This window comes from Arvicola amphibius, chromosome 3 (genome assembly GCF_903992535.2).
Source record: "Arvicola amphibius chromosome 3, mArvAmp1.2, whole genome shotgun sequence".
In the NCBI taxonomy this organism is placed as follows: domain Eukaryota; kingdom Metazoa; phylum Chordata; class Mammalia; order Rodentia; family Cricetidae; genus Arvicola; species Arvicola amphibius.
In genome coordinates this window covers 127038607-127060341 of record NC_052049.1, presented here as the reverse complement: position 1 = coordinate 127060341, position 21735 = coordinate 127038607, and the positions used below count along the sequence as shown (strand labels likewise).

The following is a 21735-nucleotide window of genomic DNA, read 5'->3' as shown; positions in this document are numbered from 1 at the left end:
CTTTCTGCTTCTGTACTGTGTTAATACTATGACCAGGGGAGCCTCACCAGAGTCCAGGCTTATGCAGCCCCTTAGTCTTGGACTCTGAGCCTCCAAAACCATGAGCTAAAGGAGGCTGTTTATAAAGAACCCTGTCTCGGGGATTTCATCACGCCAACAGAAAATGGACTAGAGAGGTAACAAAATTAACTGTTACTTAGTGTGTAAATACTGTGTGCTCATTCCGGGCATGGTGCCTGGCTGATGCCCCATAAAGTTTATTGAATGGGTGAATCAAAGCCAAGCTTTCTGCTGAGCATCTAACCTCACAATGTCCTTTAGTCCTTGAAAATTCTATATACAGGGCTCCTTAAGTTTTTCTACTTCCAGCCCTTAGTGACCAAGTAATTTTATGCAATTTTGGGTGCATAAGTATATAAACTAGATAACAGAAATCAAACATTTACTGATGATAAATCATAAATTATTTATTTAAAAACAACTCTTTTGGTGTGCCTGTTTAATTTTACACATAGAATTAAATGTTAGCAGGTTTTTCTTTTTAGTTGTAGGATGTAACACACCATCGCTATGTTTTTGAGTTGATGTTTTGGTTTTATAATTGTCAGTGATGAGAAGGTTACTTTATATCAATAAGTAGCACAAGATGGCAGAAATATGTTTAAAGCCATTTCAAAACTTGTTGGAAATTCTGTTTTAGTCCCAATCCAAAATTCATTTAGTGAACTTTTCCTTATGACAACTTTTATGGAACCCAAGCCAGCAACTCAAACATCAATTTTTAAAGATTTATTTTATATACGTGTGTGTGTGCCTACATCTGTGCACGCACACCGCATGAATAGTGTGCCCACGGAGGCCAACAGGGATCAGCTCCTTTGGAACTGGAGTTACAGATGACTATGAGATGCCATGTGGGTGCTGAAAATCGAACCCAGGTCCTCGGTAAGAATAGTCAGTAATCTTAACTGCAGAGCCACCTCTCCAGCCTTCAAACAGCAATTAATTTTTAAAATTAATTGAAGTATATGTATTGTGTGTGTGCATGTGAATGTGTGTGTGTAACTGCAGGTGCCCATGGAGGTCAGCAGTCAGGGGCTTTGGCTCTCTTTAGGGATTGTGTTGCAGGCAACTATAAGCTCCCCGACACAGGTGCTGGGAGCCAAACTTTGAGATGCTCTTCAAGAGCCGTCTCTCTAGCCCCTCAAACAGCTTTTTTTTTTTTTAATTTTGGATTTTTGAGACAGGCTCTGTCCTAGTTTCTGTTTTATTGCCAAGATGAGACAGCATGACCAAGGCAACTCATAAAAGAAAGCATTTAATTGGGGGCTGGCTTACAGTTTCAGAGGGTTAGCACATGACCATCATGGCAGGAAGCCATGGTGGCAGGTAGGCAAGCAAGGCCCTGGAACAGTAGTAGCTGAGAGTGTCCATCTGATCCACAAGATAGAGGCAGAAAGATAATAATACTGTGTCTGGTGTCAGTGACACATCTCCTCAAGCAGGGCCACACCTCCTAACCCTTCCTAAACACCTTACCAATTGGAAACCAAGCATTCAAATATGAGCCTATGGGGGCCATTCTCACTCACCACCCCACAGTCTCTCTGTGTAGTCCTGGGTCCTCTGGAACTTGCCATATAGACCAGGCAGGCCTTGCACTCACAGAGATCCACCTGCCTCTGCCTCCCAGGCAAACAGCAGGCAAGCATTCTCATGTAATATAAACTAAGGGTGTGCTGAGGACTGACGGGGAAAGCACTAAAAGTAGCATTTCCCACTGCTAACCACATTTCTGTAAGAGCAGAAGGCTTTGTATGCACAGTAAACACTGCAATTCATCACACACAGCAATCTCAAATTCTAGCTTGGGTGTGGCGTAAGTACATGTGGAGGGCACGGTGTCCATGTTGTGTTCAGTAATAAGGCTGCAGTGAAGTCCCATCATGCAACATGGGTGAGTGCTGCCGAAACTCCAGAGTCACTATGCGGTCGACTCAGAACCATTTCTCGTCTGTTGGTATTCAGAAACATTCTGCTATTGGTAGATTTTTTTTTCACTACCTCCATATTCAATTATGGAACCATGACCCAGTTAATAAGCTGAGCAAAAGTTTGCACGGTAGTGAGTCCTATTTCTATTTTACAGATGGAAAAAGTAATTATACTTGTAAGTGGTAAGCCTGAGAATTGATTCGCGGTCTACCTGACTCCAGTAACGTCTTTTATGAAGTAGTAGTTGTCAGTACTATCCAAATACTCCATAATTTCACTGGGCCCCTGTTACGGTGTGTGTGCCCGGGAAGAGACTAGTTTGGGGCAGTGAAATGTGAGCATAGTTGATACGTCATAGGCAGAAGCTTAACGAACCTTATTGCTCTTCCTTCGGCACACTTGCCCGCGCTGTAGTGTGGCAGGCAGTGGGGGAGAGAAACAGAAAGCACGGGTGGGCAGTGAGCGAGAAGCGCGTCTTTGGCGTTTTGGAGGCGTGTCAGTGTCTGTAGTGTGCTTCTGCACATCCTGGCTGGCACAGACGTATTCTGTGTTGTCTAAATGGATCGCAGGCTGCACACATTGTAGCGTACCTCAGACTTTGAGAAAGGACCTTGTAAATGATGTTCCAACATTTTTTTCTTATGACAAAATCATTACTTGTTCCAAAACATCTAGTTTATAAATACATATTTCTACCTTGGGGTCAGACTTCGTTCTCTTTCTTCAAAAACAAAAGTTTAATTTTGTACGGCAGACATAGTTTCCATGGAGGCCATGACGTGTTTGCATAACATTCTTTAAGAGGGAACTTATCTGGACAGATACAGTGGAGAAGAGTGTTTTTAGCTTGGTGGTTTAAAGAGTCTTAGAAGTTACAGTTTAGAGGGAGGCCCACAAGTACCAAAACTCCTCAGTTTTGGTTGGTTGGTTTGTTTGTCTTGTTTTTTTTTTCCTACCCACCACACACTGTAAAGCTCTCTTAGGGATGGACGGCTAAGGCTGCAGCGCTGAGAAGGCTGGCCAGCCGAGCCTAGCTGCCTGGTTATGTAGTATCCAGGGCTGCCTCGGTTCCCAGTGACAGCCCTGCTCCCAAGCTTGCTTTAAAATCTTTAATTCCTGGCCTGGAGAGATGGCTCAGCCATTAAAGGCTAGGATCACAACCAAAAGTATAAAATATTTAATTTTCATGTAAAAATGTACTTTGCATATTGGAATTGTTAGGTGCTTCCCTGGCTTTGTGAATTGGTAGAAAATTCTAAAGGAAATTATGAGAGTTACCAAACCTAAGTGTGTCCGGTCTAGTTGGTGTTTGGTGATCTCTCTCTCTCTCTCTCTCTCTCTCTCTCTCTCTCTCTCTCTCTCTCTCTAGGCAGAGTCTCATCATAATAGAAGACCTCATGATCCTCCTGCCTCAGCTTTCCAAGTGTTGTGATTACAGGCATGCAGCCCCATACCTGCTTTAGTTGGTGTTTGGTTGTTGTTGTTGTTCGTAGGATTTATTGGTCTCTACAGATTTTCTTATATGTTTTGTGGTGTGTGTTCCTGCATGTATGTACATTCCCATGCAGGATCCAGGAAGACTCGCCACCTCATGTCCTGAGGCAGGGTCCCTAGCTGAATATGAAGCTTGTCAGCTCTGCCTGCCTGACTAGCCAGCTTGCTCTGGTGATTCTCCATCTTCTGTACTCTGGGATTACAGGTGCAATGTGTGTATTCCCAACTTGAGTGTGGGCTCTGGAGATCTAACTCCAGGCTTCGTGCTTACACAACAATGGCTTTGCCATCTGAGCTGTTGCCGCAGCTCAGCCTGAGCAACTTTTAAGTTTTTTTTTTCTTTTTGTTATTGTTGTTGTTAGAGTCTCAGATGGCCCAGATTAGCCTCAGGCCTACAACAGCCAGAGAGAACCTTGAATTCCTGATTCTCCAGCCCTTGAGTGGATATATTCTAACTCCAGAAACCAGGTTTAGAGGCCTGTATAATTTCGTGACCAGTAATCTTATTCTTAGGAGTATGTGGCAAAAGATGGAGAATTATGTCTCATGCCATGTACACTTAATTTATTTTGTAAGCTCAAAAATGAAAAAAAAAACTACGTATATCATTACTTTTAGGGGTTCATGGGGAAGGTTTTGGGTTACTGGTCTTAATATTGTTAAAACTGTATTTCTGTAAGATAAAAAGGTAAGTTGTACCATTTATAGTGAGTATGTGGCAAGACCATGCTCTTTAGCCTAATATACTCTAGAAATCTGTAGAAAGGACTTACAGCTGGCACTCCTACGTATCACATCTGCACAGGGTTTGTATTTTATAATGTGTAAATCAGCAGCTGGACAACATAGAGAGCTGTGACACTTTCTGAGAGGTCTTAAAGGCAGAAAACAGAACCCTCAATTAGGTACATAATTTAATTTGTCACTAATCTGAAGATTAATTTATTTCATCCTTCAGCTGGCTATAATTTTAGAATAAGTACATTTGAAAATTTTTGATATTTTTGCGTACTTCTTTTGACTTTTATACTTTATTTTATATTTCTCTTGTGAAGATTGCATCAATATATGCATTAAATTATGAGAAGAGTCTGTATTAGTCAGTGTTTAAGCTTCTCTCTGATTATGTCATATATATAAGCTCGTGATGGGCAGCCTCAATTCTCAGCATATGGCTTTATATTGATGGTAAAGTAATCCTTGTTCTCTCAACACCTTACAATAAATTGGGTTTTTTTTTTTTTGGTTATGACTTGATCACTAGAGGTAGCATTTTCTTTGAACTTTCCATATTATGTTAACCTGAACATTCCAGTAAAATGCTAAATTATCAGTATTTCTAAAGAGTCAGAAATAAGCAGCCTACACCACCATACCTAAATTATGTTAAGTGCTACGACATTGGAATTTCTCTGTAAAATGTGGGCACTATATTAAAATCTTAAACAGAGTGTCCTTGACCTTTATAGTAAGGTGAATGCCTTAGTCATCAGAGAACATGGAAACGTAATGCCGAGTGCTGTGTGTGGGGTAACGTTATGTTCTTGTTAGTGTTGTAGGTGTGGACATGTGTGCATGGTCAGGAGGCCAGAGGTTGATGTCCACTATCTAAACTCAACACTCTCTGCCTTTATTTTTGGGGACAGTCTCTTACTAGCCTGTAGTTTGTGGGTTTGGCTAGCCTGTGAGCTTCAGGAGTCCATCGTTCCCCCTTCCCCACCAGGGCTAGAGTTAGTTGCAGGTGTGCCGCTGGACCTGGGCCTTCCCTCGGCACCAAACTCGGGTCCTTAATGTTTGTGCAGCACCTCTCGGTCACTTATGTGGTGGTTTTTATTCTAAATAATTTTAAATATAAACACAGGTGGAAAAAATAGTATGGTGGCTAATGATATTATCCCTTCCTTAGAAAAACTTAAAGACCACCAGAAGAATTTTAGAACTGGTAAGCAAATATTGCAGAGTAGCAGGACACAAAATTCACAGCAGACTTGCTGAGAAAGAAATCAGGAACACAATCTCATTCATTGTCTCCTCAAAAAAAAATGGTAAAATTTCTAAACCTAGCTATGAAGGTGAAAAACTTCTTTAATAAAAATGATAAAACACCATAAAAAGAATTTAAAAGACAAACAATGGAGTAGCGGAATTAATATAGTAAAAATGCTGTATTGTTGAAGGTGATCTACAGTCAATGTGATCACCCTCAAAATACTGAAGTCATTCTTCAATAAAATTAAAAAATAAATAAATAAAATGAAATTCACTGTGGAAGCTAAAAGACCCTGAATAAAATCTTGGGCAACAGGGCAGCTCTGGAGCAGCTTCTTGTGACCGCTGGCATGCCCTTTCTGTGAGTTAGTAGTAGGAAGGATCTAGAGGTTGATCAGACTCAAGTTGATCTCCCTGAGACCGGCTAGAGTGATTTGGTTTTCCTCTGCTAGGAGGACGTTATGTCTAATTTTCTCTTTATGTTGTTGCTCTTGATATATGATGTCTACATATATAAATTAGAATTTGTAAAATTTTGATAGAGTAATTATTGTTCTGATTTGATTTTCTGGACTGTTATATGCCCCACCCCGCTCATATTTGCCTTAAGTAACCCCATGGTTATCCTACATAGCAAAAGTAAAGTCGGTGCTTGATTCTTCTTCTTCATTTGTCACTTTAAAAAAAATGGGTTCCTTAGAATCCTTAAACACTAAATTGTTCTTGTGTCTAACTGCTTTCTCTATGCCTGGAATTTAGGAATTTCACTGGGGTGTGTCCAAGTTTTGATTATCTTTTTTCTTGTTAGATCAGCATCTTCCCTCCCTGTCACCAACATTTCTTTTTCTGACTCTGAATCTTGGTCCCCGTATCTTATACTATCACTCATAATTTCTTCCTCTTTACGTTTTCCGCCGCAGTTCTAAGTATTTCTTTATTGACCATTAATTTGGCCTCACTGTCCAGGCAATTCTTCAATTACCTATTGAATGTTTCTTTTCATAAAACATAGTTTTAACTCCAAAACTTTACTTAATATTATTAGTAATCATTACTTTGTTCAGGCTGTTGGTCTCCTGGAACTGTTCTGTTCCTCTAGATTGTCGTTATTTGGGGTTTCTCCTCCCCATATATTAATTGTACAGAAATACTGGGTTTCATCCTCCTGCAGAGGAGTAGGGAGCACTTGTTGGACCCTGGGAGGTGGAGAGAACTTGAGAGCACACTGTCCTTCTATAGGGCAAGGCTTACCTGGGCACTGCGACTTTGTCTTTCCCCAGGATTACATGCTCAAAGTCTCACAGTTCCCCTTCTAGAGAGGAAGGCATTTTGCCTGCTCCTTATCTGGCCTTGGAGACCTCAGCCCACTCTTTAGAAACACTTGAATGCTGATCTTAATTGTGCTCCAGGAAGGTAATTGGTATTTGGATTGCACAGGGAAAAGGAAGACGGCAGGTTAGAATCCAACTACCATTTCCCCCCATGAACCCAGTAGAACTTCTTAAATTAGACATTTTAAAACTGTATGAACTTATTATATAGAGTTTGTAAATGAGGGATTGTAACAGATCTCTGAAAATGATGGGCTCACACCTGTAATCCTAGCACTTGAGACGCTGAGGTAGTAGGGCTGCTGTGGGTTTGAGGCCAGCTTGGCATCCTCTCCTGATACCTGCGTAGCTCTCTCGTGCTTCTCAACAAGGTTCCCATTCTCCTCTCCCTAGTCATGCTTTGTGGTGTGTGTGTGTGTGTGTGCGCGCGCGCGCGCACGTGTGCGTACATATGAGTACAGGTGCCTCCTGACATGGTTCCTGGCACTCTACCTTGAGTTCCCTTTCAGCTTCTATTCGTCCGGACACTTGTGTCCTTTCTTGTCTTCTCATTTCATCTGCTCTGTTTCTCTTCCTGGCTCTTAGCATTATCGTACAAACTAGACAATCATTTGCTGTGTTCAATATTGAACCCAGAATATTTGATGCCCAGATTGGATAATTTTTGACACTTTCTTTCCCCAAGGGATGAAGTCATTTTCAGGAATAAATATGAAATTAATTAGATATTCATTTCTTATGCCAGCTGGAGATGTTTGGTTTTGTTATTATCGTGCGCATTAAGAGGATAGGGTAGTGAAAACACTCACAGCCGTGCAGACAGTATGCGTTACTGCTGTCAGCTGTTTAACTGTGATCCCTGGCTACGGGCTTATACAGTTCACATAATTATTTGTTTGCTAATGAATAGAATTACTATTTAGTAAAACTATATATCTCTGAAAGTATGGTTTAGGCAACTACACATAAAGCCACAATTTTTCTTTATTTACTTTTAAAACATTTGGCAAATTTTAAAAATTTGTTTATGTGTCTGTATGTGCATGAATACACGGCCATGATGTATGTGTAGAGGTCAGAGGACAATTTTGGAGTCTGTTCTCTCCATCCACTTTTTACATGAGCTCCAGGGTTCAAACTCTTTTGGCAGTTTCCTTTACCCCCAAGCTATCTTGATGGCCCAGTAGTTAGTGGTTTTTAAAGAATATATTTCTCTGGACATGGTGGCCCAAACTTGTAATCTCAACACTTGGAAGGCTGAGGCAGGAAGATTGGTGTGGGTTTGAGACCAGACTGGTCTACAAAATGAGATAAATTTATTTAGTGTTAACGATAATGTTCAAATTTAGTAAAATATTGACTTGAAAATTACATTTAACCAAAGTTGTTATATCTTACTATTTATATTTCATTTCAGCATTTTGATTTTTTTTTTCGAGACAGGGTTTCTCTGTAGCTTTGGAGCCTGTCCTGGAACTAGCTCTTGTAGACCAGGCTGGCTTCAAACTCACAGAGATCCGCCTGCCTCTGCCTCCCTAGTACTGGGATTAAAGCGTGAGCCACCACCACCCAGCCCAGTGTTTAGAATTTTTAGACACAGCTATAAATACCAAAAGGTCCCTAAAAAGAGGATTTGACAATCCCTGTGTTGTCTTTGTTTGTTGTGAGACTAGCTTTCATGTGTAGATGTGAGTCGTGGAGGCCATAGACTGGAGAGTCTTTGAGAGAGATTTGCAAAATTTTGGAAAAAATGTGGGCTAGGGAAAAATATATAGAAAAGTTTGGCATATTATATATACATAAAATTTTCATAGATAATAGATTATTTCATCATTTATCACTATAAAACATGAACTCTAATAAAAAGTTACAAATTTGGGGGCTGGTTGTGTGACTCAGTGGTTAAGAGCACTTAGTATTCCTGCAGAAGACATGAATTCAGTTCTGAACATCCTCATCAGGCTTCTCACCAGCCTGTAATTCCAGCTCCAGGAGGTCTGACACCCTCTCCTGGCATCTGTGGGCATGCACACACATATGGCAGAAACACATAAGTAAAAAGTATGTGTAGCATAGGTCATAAAAACCCAGAGACAGAGCCGGGTGGTGGTGGTGCACGCCTTTAATCCCAGCACTCGGGAGGCAGAGGCAGGCGGATCTCTGTGAGTTCGAGGCCAGCCTGGTCTACAAGAGCTAGTTCCAGGACAGGCACCAAAGCTGCAGAGAAACCCTGTCTCGAAAAACCAAAAAAAGGAAGAAAAAAAAAAAAAACCCAGAGACAGATATTGGGCTTCAAGCTGAAGATCAGAAAAGCAAAGCAGCCAAGCCTCTAGAGAGTTCTTAGCCCCTACCAGGACTCAGACAAAGGGGCGACCCTGTCCTCAGCATGACTGCAGACTGCGATGCTCTCTACCAGACCTCAGACTGCAGTGAGCTCCTGTCTCCTCCTGGCTTATGTACCATACCACCTCTGTCTCCACCTCCCTAATGCTGGGATTAAAGGCAGGTGACTTCCAACTTCTGAGTGTGGGAAACACCTTTGTGTGAGTTCTGTTCCTCTTTTTAGATTCAATCTCACAGCCCAGGGTGGTCTTGAATCCTGGGATTTTAGGTGTTTGCCTCCACTCCCTGGACTCTAGTGACTTAGCGCTGCCCTCTGATCTTCAGGCAAGCTTTATTTATTAAAACACACACATACATATGTAACTTTTTAAAAAGTAAAAAACTTAAATAAAATGTAAACAGCTTACATGACACTGTCCTCGGTGGAGAGAAGTCTGAAGATACAGTGTGACATCAGAACAGTCTAAAATGAGCTGTGTTGTGTCCTGGAGACGGCTGTGATTCCACAGCTCCCTCCTGCTACTGTGCTGTGAGCTCGGATAGCGCCAGCATCCACGGTAGACCCATGCGATGCTGGTCATCTGTGTGAGCAGTCCATCTGTCAGGAAGCTGCCTATCACAAGAAAAGCGTATGTCAGTTCCCACACATTCTTCATACGAGAAATACGATTTTCTCAGTAAAAAGTGATTTCTCAGGTTGTCCCACATAAATGGCTATGTGTGACTTACAAAATATATGTTATCCAACTGTTTATAGCATGGGCAAGAAGGCTTCTGGTCAACACAGGCTGGCAGAAGTTAAGTTTGAAGGACTTAGACATTACAGGCAGAGTTTAGTCAGCGGCCAAGAGCAGGACTCAGAGAGGGTAGCTGTCTCCCAGCACAGCCACCGTCACCTCGTCTGGGCCCCTTAGCTGCTCTTGACAGGGCCACATCAAGCTTAGTTCTGTATGCAGAGCGAGAAGCAGTGATCTCACAGCAGCTGCGCCAGTGTGAGACAAGAGGCCACAGGGAATGATAACGTGGTTCCGTGGGAGAAGTGGATATGGCTTCACCAATTGAAAGGACACCAAGGGAGATGTTTTTGTGCACCAGGCTGCACCTTGACAGCATAGGAGATGGAGGGGCTGGCATTTGATGTGCTGAGGGGATAGGAAGGTAGGGAGGCTGCAGGTGAGACAGGCCCTGACGGAGCTCTGGTTCATGAGAGTAATGTGCGCCACACCATGGCCATCACCAGTTCCATACATGCTAAGGAGTAGTCACCGTAGCTGCTGGCATGATTACCAGATACAGAGAAGAATGAAAGGCTCGGTCCGTTTTCAAGGCCAGGCCAACAGCTTTACCCTTCTTTAGGTAAAATCGCCATGTTGCCAGTTGTGAAGACCCTGGGAGTGTCAATCACAGTATGGCAACCTCTTGTGAAGGCAGAAGTGAGGGAGGCTGTTGATAAGCACAGCACAGGGTACAGTAGATGCTAAAACGGGGTCTCTAGGGGCACTCCTCACCTAAAAGGGATAGGACATCAGTAAAGAGGATAAAGGACATGCAGGCAGAAGGTGCCTCTGACTTCCCGTAACCCTCATTCAAAGGCCAACAGCATTTAGGACTCAGACCAACAAAGGCTGCAGGTATCACAGGTGTGGATAAGAACTGGTGACTCATTACTAATAAAACCAGGTGGATTGCTCAGTTGGAGTATTGGTTAGTTCCCTATAGACAAAGCCCTCCCTGTGCCTACTCCTGGGATGGACGGCTCCCCACCTACCTTTAGCGCACGCATCTCGAGTTACACTCCACCTTTGGCATTGTTTGTCCCCTTGCTGTAAGGCCTGTGCCACATAGCTCCGTGAGGGCAGGGTGTTCATTCGGTGATGTTCCTCATCTTGAACAGTGCTTAGCATCCAATAGATTTTAGCAAATATTGGTTGAACAAACAGATGAATGGATGAAGCTTAAGGTCAGGGGCTTTCCTGGTTTTTTCTTTCCCAATATAAAAAGGGTCTGTATGTGGTGGGTACCTTGTTAATGTTAACTGGTTTGTCTGAATGCTTAGATGGGCCAGAGAGATGGCCTAGTGGGTGGTTTGGTTCCCAGCACTCACATGGCGGCTCTCAGCCACCTGTAACTGTAGTTTCAAGAGATCAACACTCTTCTGACCACCATGTGATCATGCACATCTGTGCATGTATTTACACTCATATATACGCATAAAATAAATACTTAAGATTTTTAAACTTAAATTCATATGCTTGACACATGTTTCCAGTACTTTAGACTCTTAAGAGTCTATGTGAATTAGTGGACTGCTTACAAAATTAGGAATTAATTTTTAAATTTTTGTAATTATTACTGTTTTTTGTATGTACATACGTGTGAGAGTACTGTCATGTGACGTCATAGCACATGACTAGAGGTCAGAGGACAACTTCAGGGAGGGGTCAGTTCTTTCCATCTGCCTTTACCTGTGTTCTGGGGATCAAACTCGGGTCATCAGGGTGTGCAGCAAGTGCTTTTACCCGCTGAACCACTTCGCAGACTCGGAATTTTGATTTGGATTGGCTAGATCAGTCCGAGAAGATCTGTCCTATCAGTTTCCAACTGTGGCTGTAACAGACTACCGTAGAAATAATGGCTTAAAACAGCATCATGTAACTGATAGCTCTGCAGGTCAGAGATCTAAGACGATATTTTATGGAGTTAAATTTAATGTGGGGAAGACTAAATTCTGTGTAGAAGCTCTCGGAAGGATCCATATTGCCTGCACCCTGCCTGGCCTCTACCTCAACAGCAGAAATCACAATATCCCTTTCTCTGGCTGGCACCCTCTTTCCCTTAATGACACGCGTGATTACCAGCTTGGATAATCCAGGATAATCTCCCTATCTCAAGGTGCTTAATCACATTAGCAAAGTCCCTTTTGCTGTGTAAGATAACACTCTCAGGTTCTAGGTATTAGGACATGAACACCTTTAGCTATTAGCCTGCCTACCAGCATTTTAATAACACTAAATCTTCCTGTCCATGAGCAAAGCTCTCTCCATGTATTTATGATTTAAGTTTATCTCAACTTGTAATGTGCCCTCCTTTCACAGATTTTGTCATTTATCCCTCAGTAGTTTATATTTTGATGATATTATAAAGTTGGGTGCCTTTGAAACCAAATTCCAGTTTCTTACTGACATATTAGTTACTTTCCTTCTTTCTGAGACCAACTGCCTGACAAGAACCGACTCAAGAGATGGAGGGCTCATTCTGGCTGTCGTTCAGGGACTGTGCAGTTCCCTGTGGCCAGGAGGGCATGCTGGCGAGAGCCTCGAGTGGCTGGCTGGGCACACAGTGTCCACAGTGAGGAACCAGAGAATAGACGAGAAGCGGGTCTGGGCTACTAAAACGCAAGGACTATTCCTGGTGACCCGTTTCTTCCAGCAGCACCAACTGGAGATCAGATATTGAAATGAATGTGCCTATGGAAAACAGTGCATCCAGACCACAGCAACTGGATAGAGTATGTGTGTCTAAATATGCTTTGTTTTCATATGTTATCTCGTAAATGCAACTTCTCAGAATGCACTTACTCTAGATGTGCACTGGATTTTACGCATAGCCCATCACTGTCCGTGGCTCTCTGTGGCCTCACTTCCTCCTTTACAGTCTGCGTGCTTTCGCTTCCTGTCTTCCCACAGTAGTTACAACTCCCCGTCAAGACCGTCAGCTAAGGAAGAGTGCTTGCTCATCTCGTGTCTCAGGTGACACTGTCACCAAGAAGTGTCCATATTAGCTGTCAGTTTCACACAGGTGCCCTGTCGTCTGCAAAGTTTCACTTGATTTTTGGGTGATTTTGAAATCAGGAACAGGTGATGGGATTTTCCCATGCTTTTCTGCAGTCTCAGTTATTGACCGCACAGCTTTTTGTCGTTGAAAATACTTCATTTTCCCACTAGTTTCTTATTTTGTTCATATGCTACTTGGAAATGCTCTTTAGTTCTAAAATAGTTGAGCAGTTTTTCAACACCTTTCACTGATATTTTACTTAACTGTGCTCAGAGACTATTCTTTGATTTGTTTTTCATAGACGTATGTCCATTTATTGGGATGCAGTGGGATGCTTTGGGATCCATTTGCAGGTATTTCCTTCTATTCTGTAAGTTGTTTATTTTTGTGTGGCAACTCTTAGCTGCATGTTTACATTTGCCTATGTCTGCTTTTGTTGTCTGTGCTTTTAGGTTCTTATTCTAAAACTCTTTGTTTGAGCACGCACGTGTGTGTGTGTGTGTGTGTGTGTGTGTGTGTGTGAGAGAGAGGGGGGGGGGAGGGTGGAGATAGAGAGGGAGAAGAAGAGGGAGAGAGCAAGGGAGGGGTAGAGAGAGAGAGAGAGAGAGAGAGAGAGAGAGAGCGAGAGCGAGAGCGAGAGAGAGAGAGAGCGTTAGAGATGGAGAGAGAGGGAGGAGAGAGGGAATGGAAAGAGAGAGATTGTATGTACGTGTGTGGGTGTGTACCTAGTGTTAGTGTGACTGAACCTGGACTAGGCTGGCAGCCTGCAAGCTGTGTCTCTTGGTAGCACTGAGGTTATAGTTGTGTGCCCAGACATGCCTGGTTTTTATGTTGGTTCTGGGATTTGAACCCACGTCCTCATACTTGCACAGCAAATGCTCTTACCCATCTCTCAGTTCCATAGAACATTTCTGACCGTCTTGAAGACTCTCCTTTCTATACAGAGGGCTGTTGGTGGTGTGGGTAGACCTGCTGACTGTAAGTTTGCAGGCTTCTTTCTGTGCTCTTGTACCTCCTCTCAGCCTGTGTGTCTGTTTTGGAGCTACCACGCTGTGGATGTGACTGTAGCTATGAGCGATGGTGGTATGATGCCTCTAGCTTTGTTCTCTGTACCGAAGGTTAGGGGTTTTTTTGCTTTTTATTGTTTTGATGTGGGCCTCATTGCATCTGTAGGTTGTTTAGGTAGCGTGGACGTTTAGACAGCATTAACACTCCCAACACATGAAGCTGGAATGCTTTTGCACTCCTCTGTGCATCTTTAGTCTCATTCACCAATTTTCAGTGTGGAGCTCCTTCATTTCCTTGTTTAAACATATTCCCAAATATTCTGTCTTTCTAGCTATTTAAATGAATTGTTTTCTTTCATGTTTAGTTTGGTTTTAGCGTATAGAAATTCTACTAATGTTGTGAATTAATTTTGTATCATGTCTTTACTGTGCATGTTAATTCTAACAGTTTTGGTGAAGTCTAAATTTATAAAGTAATATCCTATGGCAAATATGGTTTGTCTTGGTGAATCTTCTGTACATTCTTAAAGAATGTATTTTGTGCTGTATGTTGTACTGTAAATGTCAGTCAGGCCATGCTGGTTGGGGTGTTTTCCAGTCTGTTATATACTTGGTCATTTCTATGGACTTCTTTTTATAATATAATTTTTCATTGAATCTTTGGTAATTTCACATCATGTACCCCAATCTTGCTCACCTCCTACTACCTCCCTCCATATCCATCCCTCATCCCTGCAACACCTACCCAAAATAATCCCCCCAAAACTAATTCAAAACTAAACAAAAAAAACCCTACTTCGAGCCTTTGCCTTTCCCATCTTTCTAACACCTCTTCATTCGTCCTAGTAGCACTGGGAGCTGTGGTTTATCACGCAGAATGCCCTTTTGTACCCTAGCCCCACCCTCAAATGTTCATTGCAATGAGACATGGCCTCTGGCCTCTGTTACACCATTACCACTGAGACTCCTCTCAGATAGTCTGCTCGTGCCCAAGTCATGGAGAGCCTGCGGCCATCATTCTGCAAGACCAGTCTCATCAGGAGCTACAACAGGTCATAGATGGGGGTACGTGTTGGATGCACCAATCCAAGGCCCTGGGTGCTAGTTGAGCTGCTCATCCCAGGCTGCTGGGACCACTCTCCTCCGGCAAGGAGCAGAGCCAGCTCTCCTCTGCCCATGCCATCAGGGGCTACTCTCCCACACCTGTGGTGATGGGTGGGCACAGCTCTCCCACTCCAGTGTCCAACAAGGGACAGAGCCAGATATCCTGGGGCCAGTGAAGGGTGGGACTGGCTCAGCATGGCCATGAACATCAGCACAGACCAAGACATGGCTCTTCGCAGCAGCTCAGGCCTAGATGTCACCATGGCCCCTGTGGCAGTTCAAGTTACCCAGATCAATATGGTTCTAGTGGCACCATGTCCCTTGAACACCAACATGGTCTCAGGTGGCTGACCAGACCCTGGGCATCCTTGTGACCTGTGGTGACATGACATGAGGCATGGATGTCAACACAGCCCCTGGCTGTGGTAGGACCACCAACCAAGACATGGCTCTTGGCAGCAGCCCTGGCCTGGATGTCTCCCTGGCCCCAGGTGGCAAGCAGACCACCAATATCAGCCTGTTCCTCACCACCCTTGCTTCTTCAGTTCTGCCTTTTTCTGCAGCACACGAACCATTCTGCTTCTCTTCCTCTCCTATTTCTCCACCTACTTGTTCATCATAAAGGACCTACCTGCCTGGTGCCACAGGCCTGTGAGGTCCAGGCTCACCTGTGGGTGGGTGCTTTTACCTGCTGGGGCCAAGTGACCCTATGGACTTGTTTATTAGCAATACAAAATGATCTTTTACATATTTTTAATAATCTTATCAGATATTATTGTAATCACCGCAACTTTCTTGTAGCTGGTATTAGTATAGGATGTTTTCGCCAGCCTCTTCCCCTCAAAACTCAAGGATCTATGCAAAAAAAAAAAAAAAGAGGTGGAAAAATTGTAAGAGCCAGAAGCGATGGATGACCACAAGGAAACTGTCTCCCAGACACAACATGTCTGGTGCACATATGAACTCACAGAGACCGCGGCAGTACATGCAAAACCTGCAAGCCAGATGGGGTAGTGGACATGGGGTCCCACCCCTTTATCAAGAAGCTATCTGCAATTGGTACTGGCTGGCAAAGGGAAAATCAGTTTTCTCCAGTGGAGTTTCACTGTGTATATCAACGGTACTTCAGGACAGACCTCATACCCAGGAATAGTTGGCCAACACAAAACAAACTCAATGCTGTTTTGTAGCTTCTTTGTTTTGATACCCACCCTTCTGCCACCCAGACAGGGTTTTTCTGTGTAGCCCTGGCTGTCCTGCAACTCACTCTGTAGACCAAACTGGCCTCAAACTCTGCCTCCTGAGTGTGGTGATTAAAGGCTTACACCACAAGCCTGGCCTTTTTTGACTTTTTTTTGTCTTAGTGTCTATGCTGGCTAGTTTTATGTCAACTTGACACTAGTCATCAGAGAGGAGGGAACCTCAATTGAGAATATGCCTCCTTAAGATTGGGTTGTAGGCAAGCCTCTAGGGCATTTTCTTAATTAGTAATTAGGGGGAGGGTCCAGCCCATTGTGGGTGGTGCCATCCCTGGGCTGGAGGTCCTGGGTGCTATTAGAAAGCAGGCTGAGAAAGCCACGAGGAGCAAGCCAGCGAGCTGCCCCTCTGTGGTCTTTGCATCAGCTCCTGCCTCCAGGTTTCGTCCCTGCTTGAGTTCCTGTCTTGATAATGAACGGTGACGCAGAGATGTGAGTCAGAATAGCCCCTTCCTCTCCAGTGTGCTTTAGTCATGGTGTTTCTTCACAGCAACAGTAGCCCGAAGACCAGCTGGTGCCAGGATCAGGGGGTACTGGTGTGACAGACCTGGCCATGTTGTCCTGGGAAGGACTGTGGAAGGATTTTGGAGTTTGGGGCTAGTCGAGCCATGGAGTGTTCAAAGTTTGGTGAGCTTTTCTGTGAGAACTTGGAATATAAGAATGTTGATAGCAATCAAACGTTAGAGGCCTGGCAGGTGAGCTGGTGAAGGTTCTCAACCTTCCTGATGCTGCAATCCTTTAATACAGTTCCTCCCAAACATAAGATAATCTTTATTTCTACTTCTTAACTGTAATTTTGCTGCTGTTACAAATCACAGTTAAAGTGTCTATGTTTTCCAGTGGTCTTCGATGACCCCTGTGGAAGGGCCGTTTGGATCCAGGCTGAGAACTGCTGGGCTAGAGGGTCATTTGAGAGTGATCAGGACTCAGTAAGGGCTCTTTCCTAATTTGGTTGAGAATCTGTGGTTCTGATCAGCTGGGACAGAAGAGTCAGCTATGGTTAACAAGAGATCAGAACCACTGAAGTAGAATCTTCTGGGACAACTGATGCTAGTCAGCTGGGGCTGAGAAATTAGTGGTGACTGAAAAAAGACAAGCATGGAGGTGACATCTTCTGGGGAGTGTACCTCAGTGTAAGAGTCACCCAGGTGGTGCTGGTTTTAAAGGCAAAAAAAAAAAAAAAAAAAAAAAAAAAAAAAAAAAAAAAAAAAGAGGTCATGAAAAGCAGTTGAGGCTTGGCACTGTTGTGAGAGGCCAGGCTAGGCCATTGGAGAAAGCGCAGCCTCAAAAGCAGTTGAAGCCCCAGGATTGAAGGGGTCATGGAAAGAACTGAGGCTTGGCACCATGAAGAGAGCCCAGGACAGGCTGTTGGTGAAAGTGCAACCCAGCTGGAGCTAGAGACCCCAGAATTTTTGTGGTGTCCTCCGAGGACAGCATCCATGCAGTGGAACCTGCAAGACCAGCAGTGTGCTGCAGAAGGCGAGACCGAGAAGTGACTCCCAGACACTGGATACTGAGTGATTTATACTTTGGAGTTAGATTTTGCTTTGATCTGATTGTGGCTGTGTCCTGGCACTTCTCTCTTGAAGTAAGGAAGTATTTAACTTATTTTTTTATAGGAGCCCACAGTTGAGAGACTGAATTTTTAAAGAGATTTTAGGTTTTAGAAGAGACTTTGGATTTCTAAAGAGACTGACTTCTAAAGTGTTTTAATTTGTACAGACTGTGGGAGTTGAGTTTGTAAAAATGTTTTATATTGTGATGTGGATATTAGTGTGTGACCTTGGAGATGAACAGGTAAGCATGTCTGTAATGCGTTTGTGTCAGGCTGACAAGGGGTCAGCTGTTGGATAGTTTACATCAATTTGACACAAGCTAAAATCATCTGAGAGGAGGAAACCTCAGTTAAGGAACCGCCTCCATTAGATGGGGCCATAGGAAAGCCTGTAGGGCATTTTCTTAATTAGTGATTAAGAGAGGAAGGCCCAGCCCATTGTGGCTGGTGCCATCCCTGAGCTGGTTCTATAAAAAAGCAGAAAGCCACAGCCAAATACTAGGCAGAGCCAGGGGAACCCCACAGAAAAGGGCGAGGAAGGATTGTAGGAGCCCGAGGGGTCAAGGACACCATGAGAACACAGCCCACAGAATCAGATAAGCAAAGCTCATAGGGGCTCCCAGACACTGGTGGGACTACGTGGACCCTGTATGTCTGAGCTAGGTCCTCTACATAACACATGGCTGTGTAGCTTGGTGTTCCTGCGGAACTCCTAACAGTGGGAGTAGGGGTGTCTGACTCTTTTGCTGTACTTGGGACTCTTTCCTCCTACTGGATTGCTTTTTTTTTTTTGAAGGGAAACTGTGGGTCTGGGGGAGAGGGGAGGTGGGGAGGGGCACCGGGAGGAATGATGGAGGGAGGAGAAACTGGTCAGGATGTAATGTATGAGAGCCAAAATAAAAATTTAAAAATTTAAAAAAGAAGACTGAAAAAGCTATGGAAAACAAGCTGGTGAGTAGCACCCCTTCATGGCTTCATCATGTCCTGCTTCCAGGTTCCTGCCCTAAGTTCCCTGATGATGAACAATGCTTTGGAAGTGTAAACCAAATAACCCTTTCCTCCTCAGGCATGACCTTTTGCTTGTTTGATTTTCGTTTCTTTTTAGTGGTGGGTTTTGTTTTGTTTTGTTTTTGTTTTTTAGAGCGAGAACAAAAACATAAAGTTGGGTGGGTAGGGAAATGGTCGAGATTTGGGCGGAGCTGAAGGAAAGGAAAGTGTGATCCAAATATATTGTATGGAAAGATGATGGCATAGTTGTAGAGTGGTTTCTACAGTAATGACAATGTGTCTGTGTCTGCCCACACCCTTGTCCCTGTGTGCAACACCAGTGTAGCCAAATAGAAAAACCATGTGAACTGGGGCTCAAGAGATGGCTCAGTGGTTAAGAGCACTCACTGCTCTGCTAGAGGACCCTGTCCCACATCCCAGCATTCGTGTTGGGTGGCACACAGTTGCCTGTAACTCGCATTTTTCTCTCTTCTTCAAGGTGTTTGAATCCAGTGAAGAAGCTGGGGCTCTCGTTCTCACCATCGTTGTATCGGGTCATTTCTTCATTTCCCAAGGACAGACACTCCTGGTAGGTTATAGTGCTTGATAGTCCCTTCTGCACTTTTGTATTCATGTTTGTAGCTTCATGTCATTCTTTTGTGCCTTCAAGCTTCTTCGGTCTTACTGAAATTCACCAAGTTCCGCCAGCCAAGGATCTTCTAGCATGTTTTAACAGTGGAATATTCAGAAACATTCTGATTGTTTCCTACCTTGAATGAGTTTTGGATCTCATTCAAGTATCATTCAAGATCAAAGGACTTTGATTAAGCAATATGATAAAGGATTTGTAATTGGAAAGGCTGATAGAAGACTAGTTAGCTTGTAGAAAAGACTGTAGAGTCTTTTCCAATAGAGAAGAAACCAGAGTCAGACAGCGGAAAGAAAACAAAGCATGCTATTATTATTTATAGGATACTGGCTTTCTAAAGAAGCCCTTGTCCTTTCTACTCTGAAGATGTATGCATTCTAGGAAATTGTAAAATAAAGGCATAAACAGCCTGGGTGCAGTGTCACGTGTGTGTCGTTCCTATGTTCAGGAGGCAGAGGCAGGAGGATTACTGTAGGCTGGAGTGCAGCCTGAAGCTGGTTTACATTGTTAGAGTCCAGTGAGAGCAGAGAGGGAGGGAAAGCACCAGGCACTAATCACTTTGCTGGGAAGTTCAGGTTCTGTGTAGTATAAACAGTATGAATAAAGAGAAGATAATTTTTTTTTTCTGATTTTTCAAGACAGGGTTTCTCTGTGTAACAGCCCTAGCTGTCCTGGAACTAGCTCTGTGGACCAGGCTGGCCTCGAACTCACAGAGATCCTCCTGCCTCTGCCTCCCAAGCGCTGGGAATTAAAGGCATGCACCACCACAACAATGCAATAATTAACTCCAAAGAAACAGTCTTAGAGAGAGAAGGTTATGTGAGACTATTACATTATTTCATGGGTATAGTGTTTATGTAGATGCCATAAATTCATATCACAAATATTTACATGGGTATAGTTTATTCATTTAACAAATATTATTCAGCAGTTAATTTACTTTTATGTTGTTGTTGGAGGAGGCTGGGAATGTCAGAGCACACAGCACAGGCAAAATCCCATCCCTGTGGGGTATCAACCACTCTAGTGAGGAGAAACACTAAGCGAGCAGACCAAGTGTATGTAAAGACCATGCATATTTCCTTCCAGGTTCTGTTATAATACAATGGCAGGATCCCACATACGTGTGTTAGTATGGTCCGCTTTTTCCGCTTATATGAAATACGGTGTCATCAGTGAGCGTGAGGAGATCTGCAAAGCTAGCTTTGCGGTCTTGGCTCCTTGAAAAGTCACAGCCTGTGTAGCTCTATTGGCTCGAGATTAGCTCTGCAGCTGCTGTGAAGACACCTGGCTAGCTCTCCTGTCAGTCATGGCTCTTGCTGAATGGTGGTGTCAATGCGACGTGATTTCCTCAGCTGTAGGGCAGAACCTCATGCTTGCTGTCTATTCATCTGTCATTTCACAGGGCTTGTTAAAATCTTTCTGTCATATATGGAGTGGTTTTTTTTTTTCACCAAAGTTACAAAACCAAGCTCCCCAAATCCAAAACAACCCCCGCTAGGAAATGTACGAGGAGCTCTAGCCCTCCAGTGATTCGACGCAGGGTACAATACTATGTAATTTTAATCATATTTTTAATTCCTTCGTGTTCTTTTTTCAAAGTTGTTTTGACTGTGTGGTTATTCACATTTCCATGTGAATTTTGGATTGAGCTTCCCTACCAGAAAGCCTGCTGGGTTTGTTCAGAGCTGCTTTCAATCTGTAAATCAATTTGGGAAGAATTTACTCGCTGCTGTCGAGTGAGCCCGTGAGCACTTTTTAACTCTCCATTTATTTATATCTGCTTTAATTTCTCACAGCAGGGCCTTATAATAGCTAGAGATTCCGTGCGCATAACCGTGTACATTGTGTGTGTGTGTGTGTGTTGAAAATTGCTAATCAGCTGGCCGGGGGGTGGTTATTCTATGGGAATACAAATCTTGCACAAATAAAAAGCCCTTCCTTCGTATCACCCAGTATTTGGTGACAGCAAGTAGGAGCAGTTTACAGGTAGGAGCAGCAGGAGCAGATGGCGCCCTCTAGTGCTAGAGTTCTTGTGTACTGGTACCCTTCGTCCGTCCTGGGCTAGTGTTAGCGCTTTCTGTAGGCTCTGGAAGCCAGGATTCCTCAGCTTTAGGCAGTGGCTTCTGGACCTAGGAATTGGGATTCTGCTACTGCTCCCTCCACCACCCACAGCAGCTAGTGGCCTTGAGGCCTCACCTCTAATGTCGCTGGCCATGTAACTGTCTTTTCTACTTCTTGTGCAGCGTGG

General features: G+C 43.6%; 1 protein-coding gene across 3 annotated transcripts in view; it reads left to right on the top strand.

Annotated features, from left to right (window-relative positions):
• The window catches only part of Rec114 (REC114 meiotic recombination protein), a 93551-nt gene that overhangs the window by 8329 nt on the left and 63487 nt on the right, over positions 1-21735 (top strand). For all 3 annotated transcript variants that reach the window (XM_038322490.1, XM_038322488.1, XM_038322489.1), the window contains exon 2: positions 19335-19424. In XM_038322490.1, the coding sequence (XP_038178418.1) occupies positions 19335-19424 (90 nt within the window). The remainder of the gene's footprint in view (positions 1-19334; positions 19425-21735) is intronic.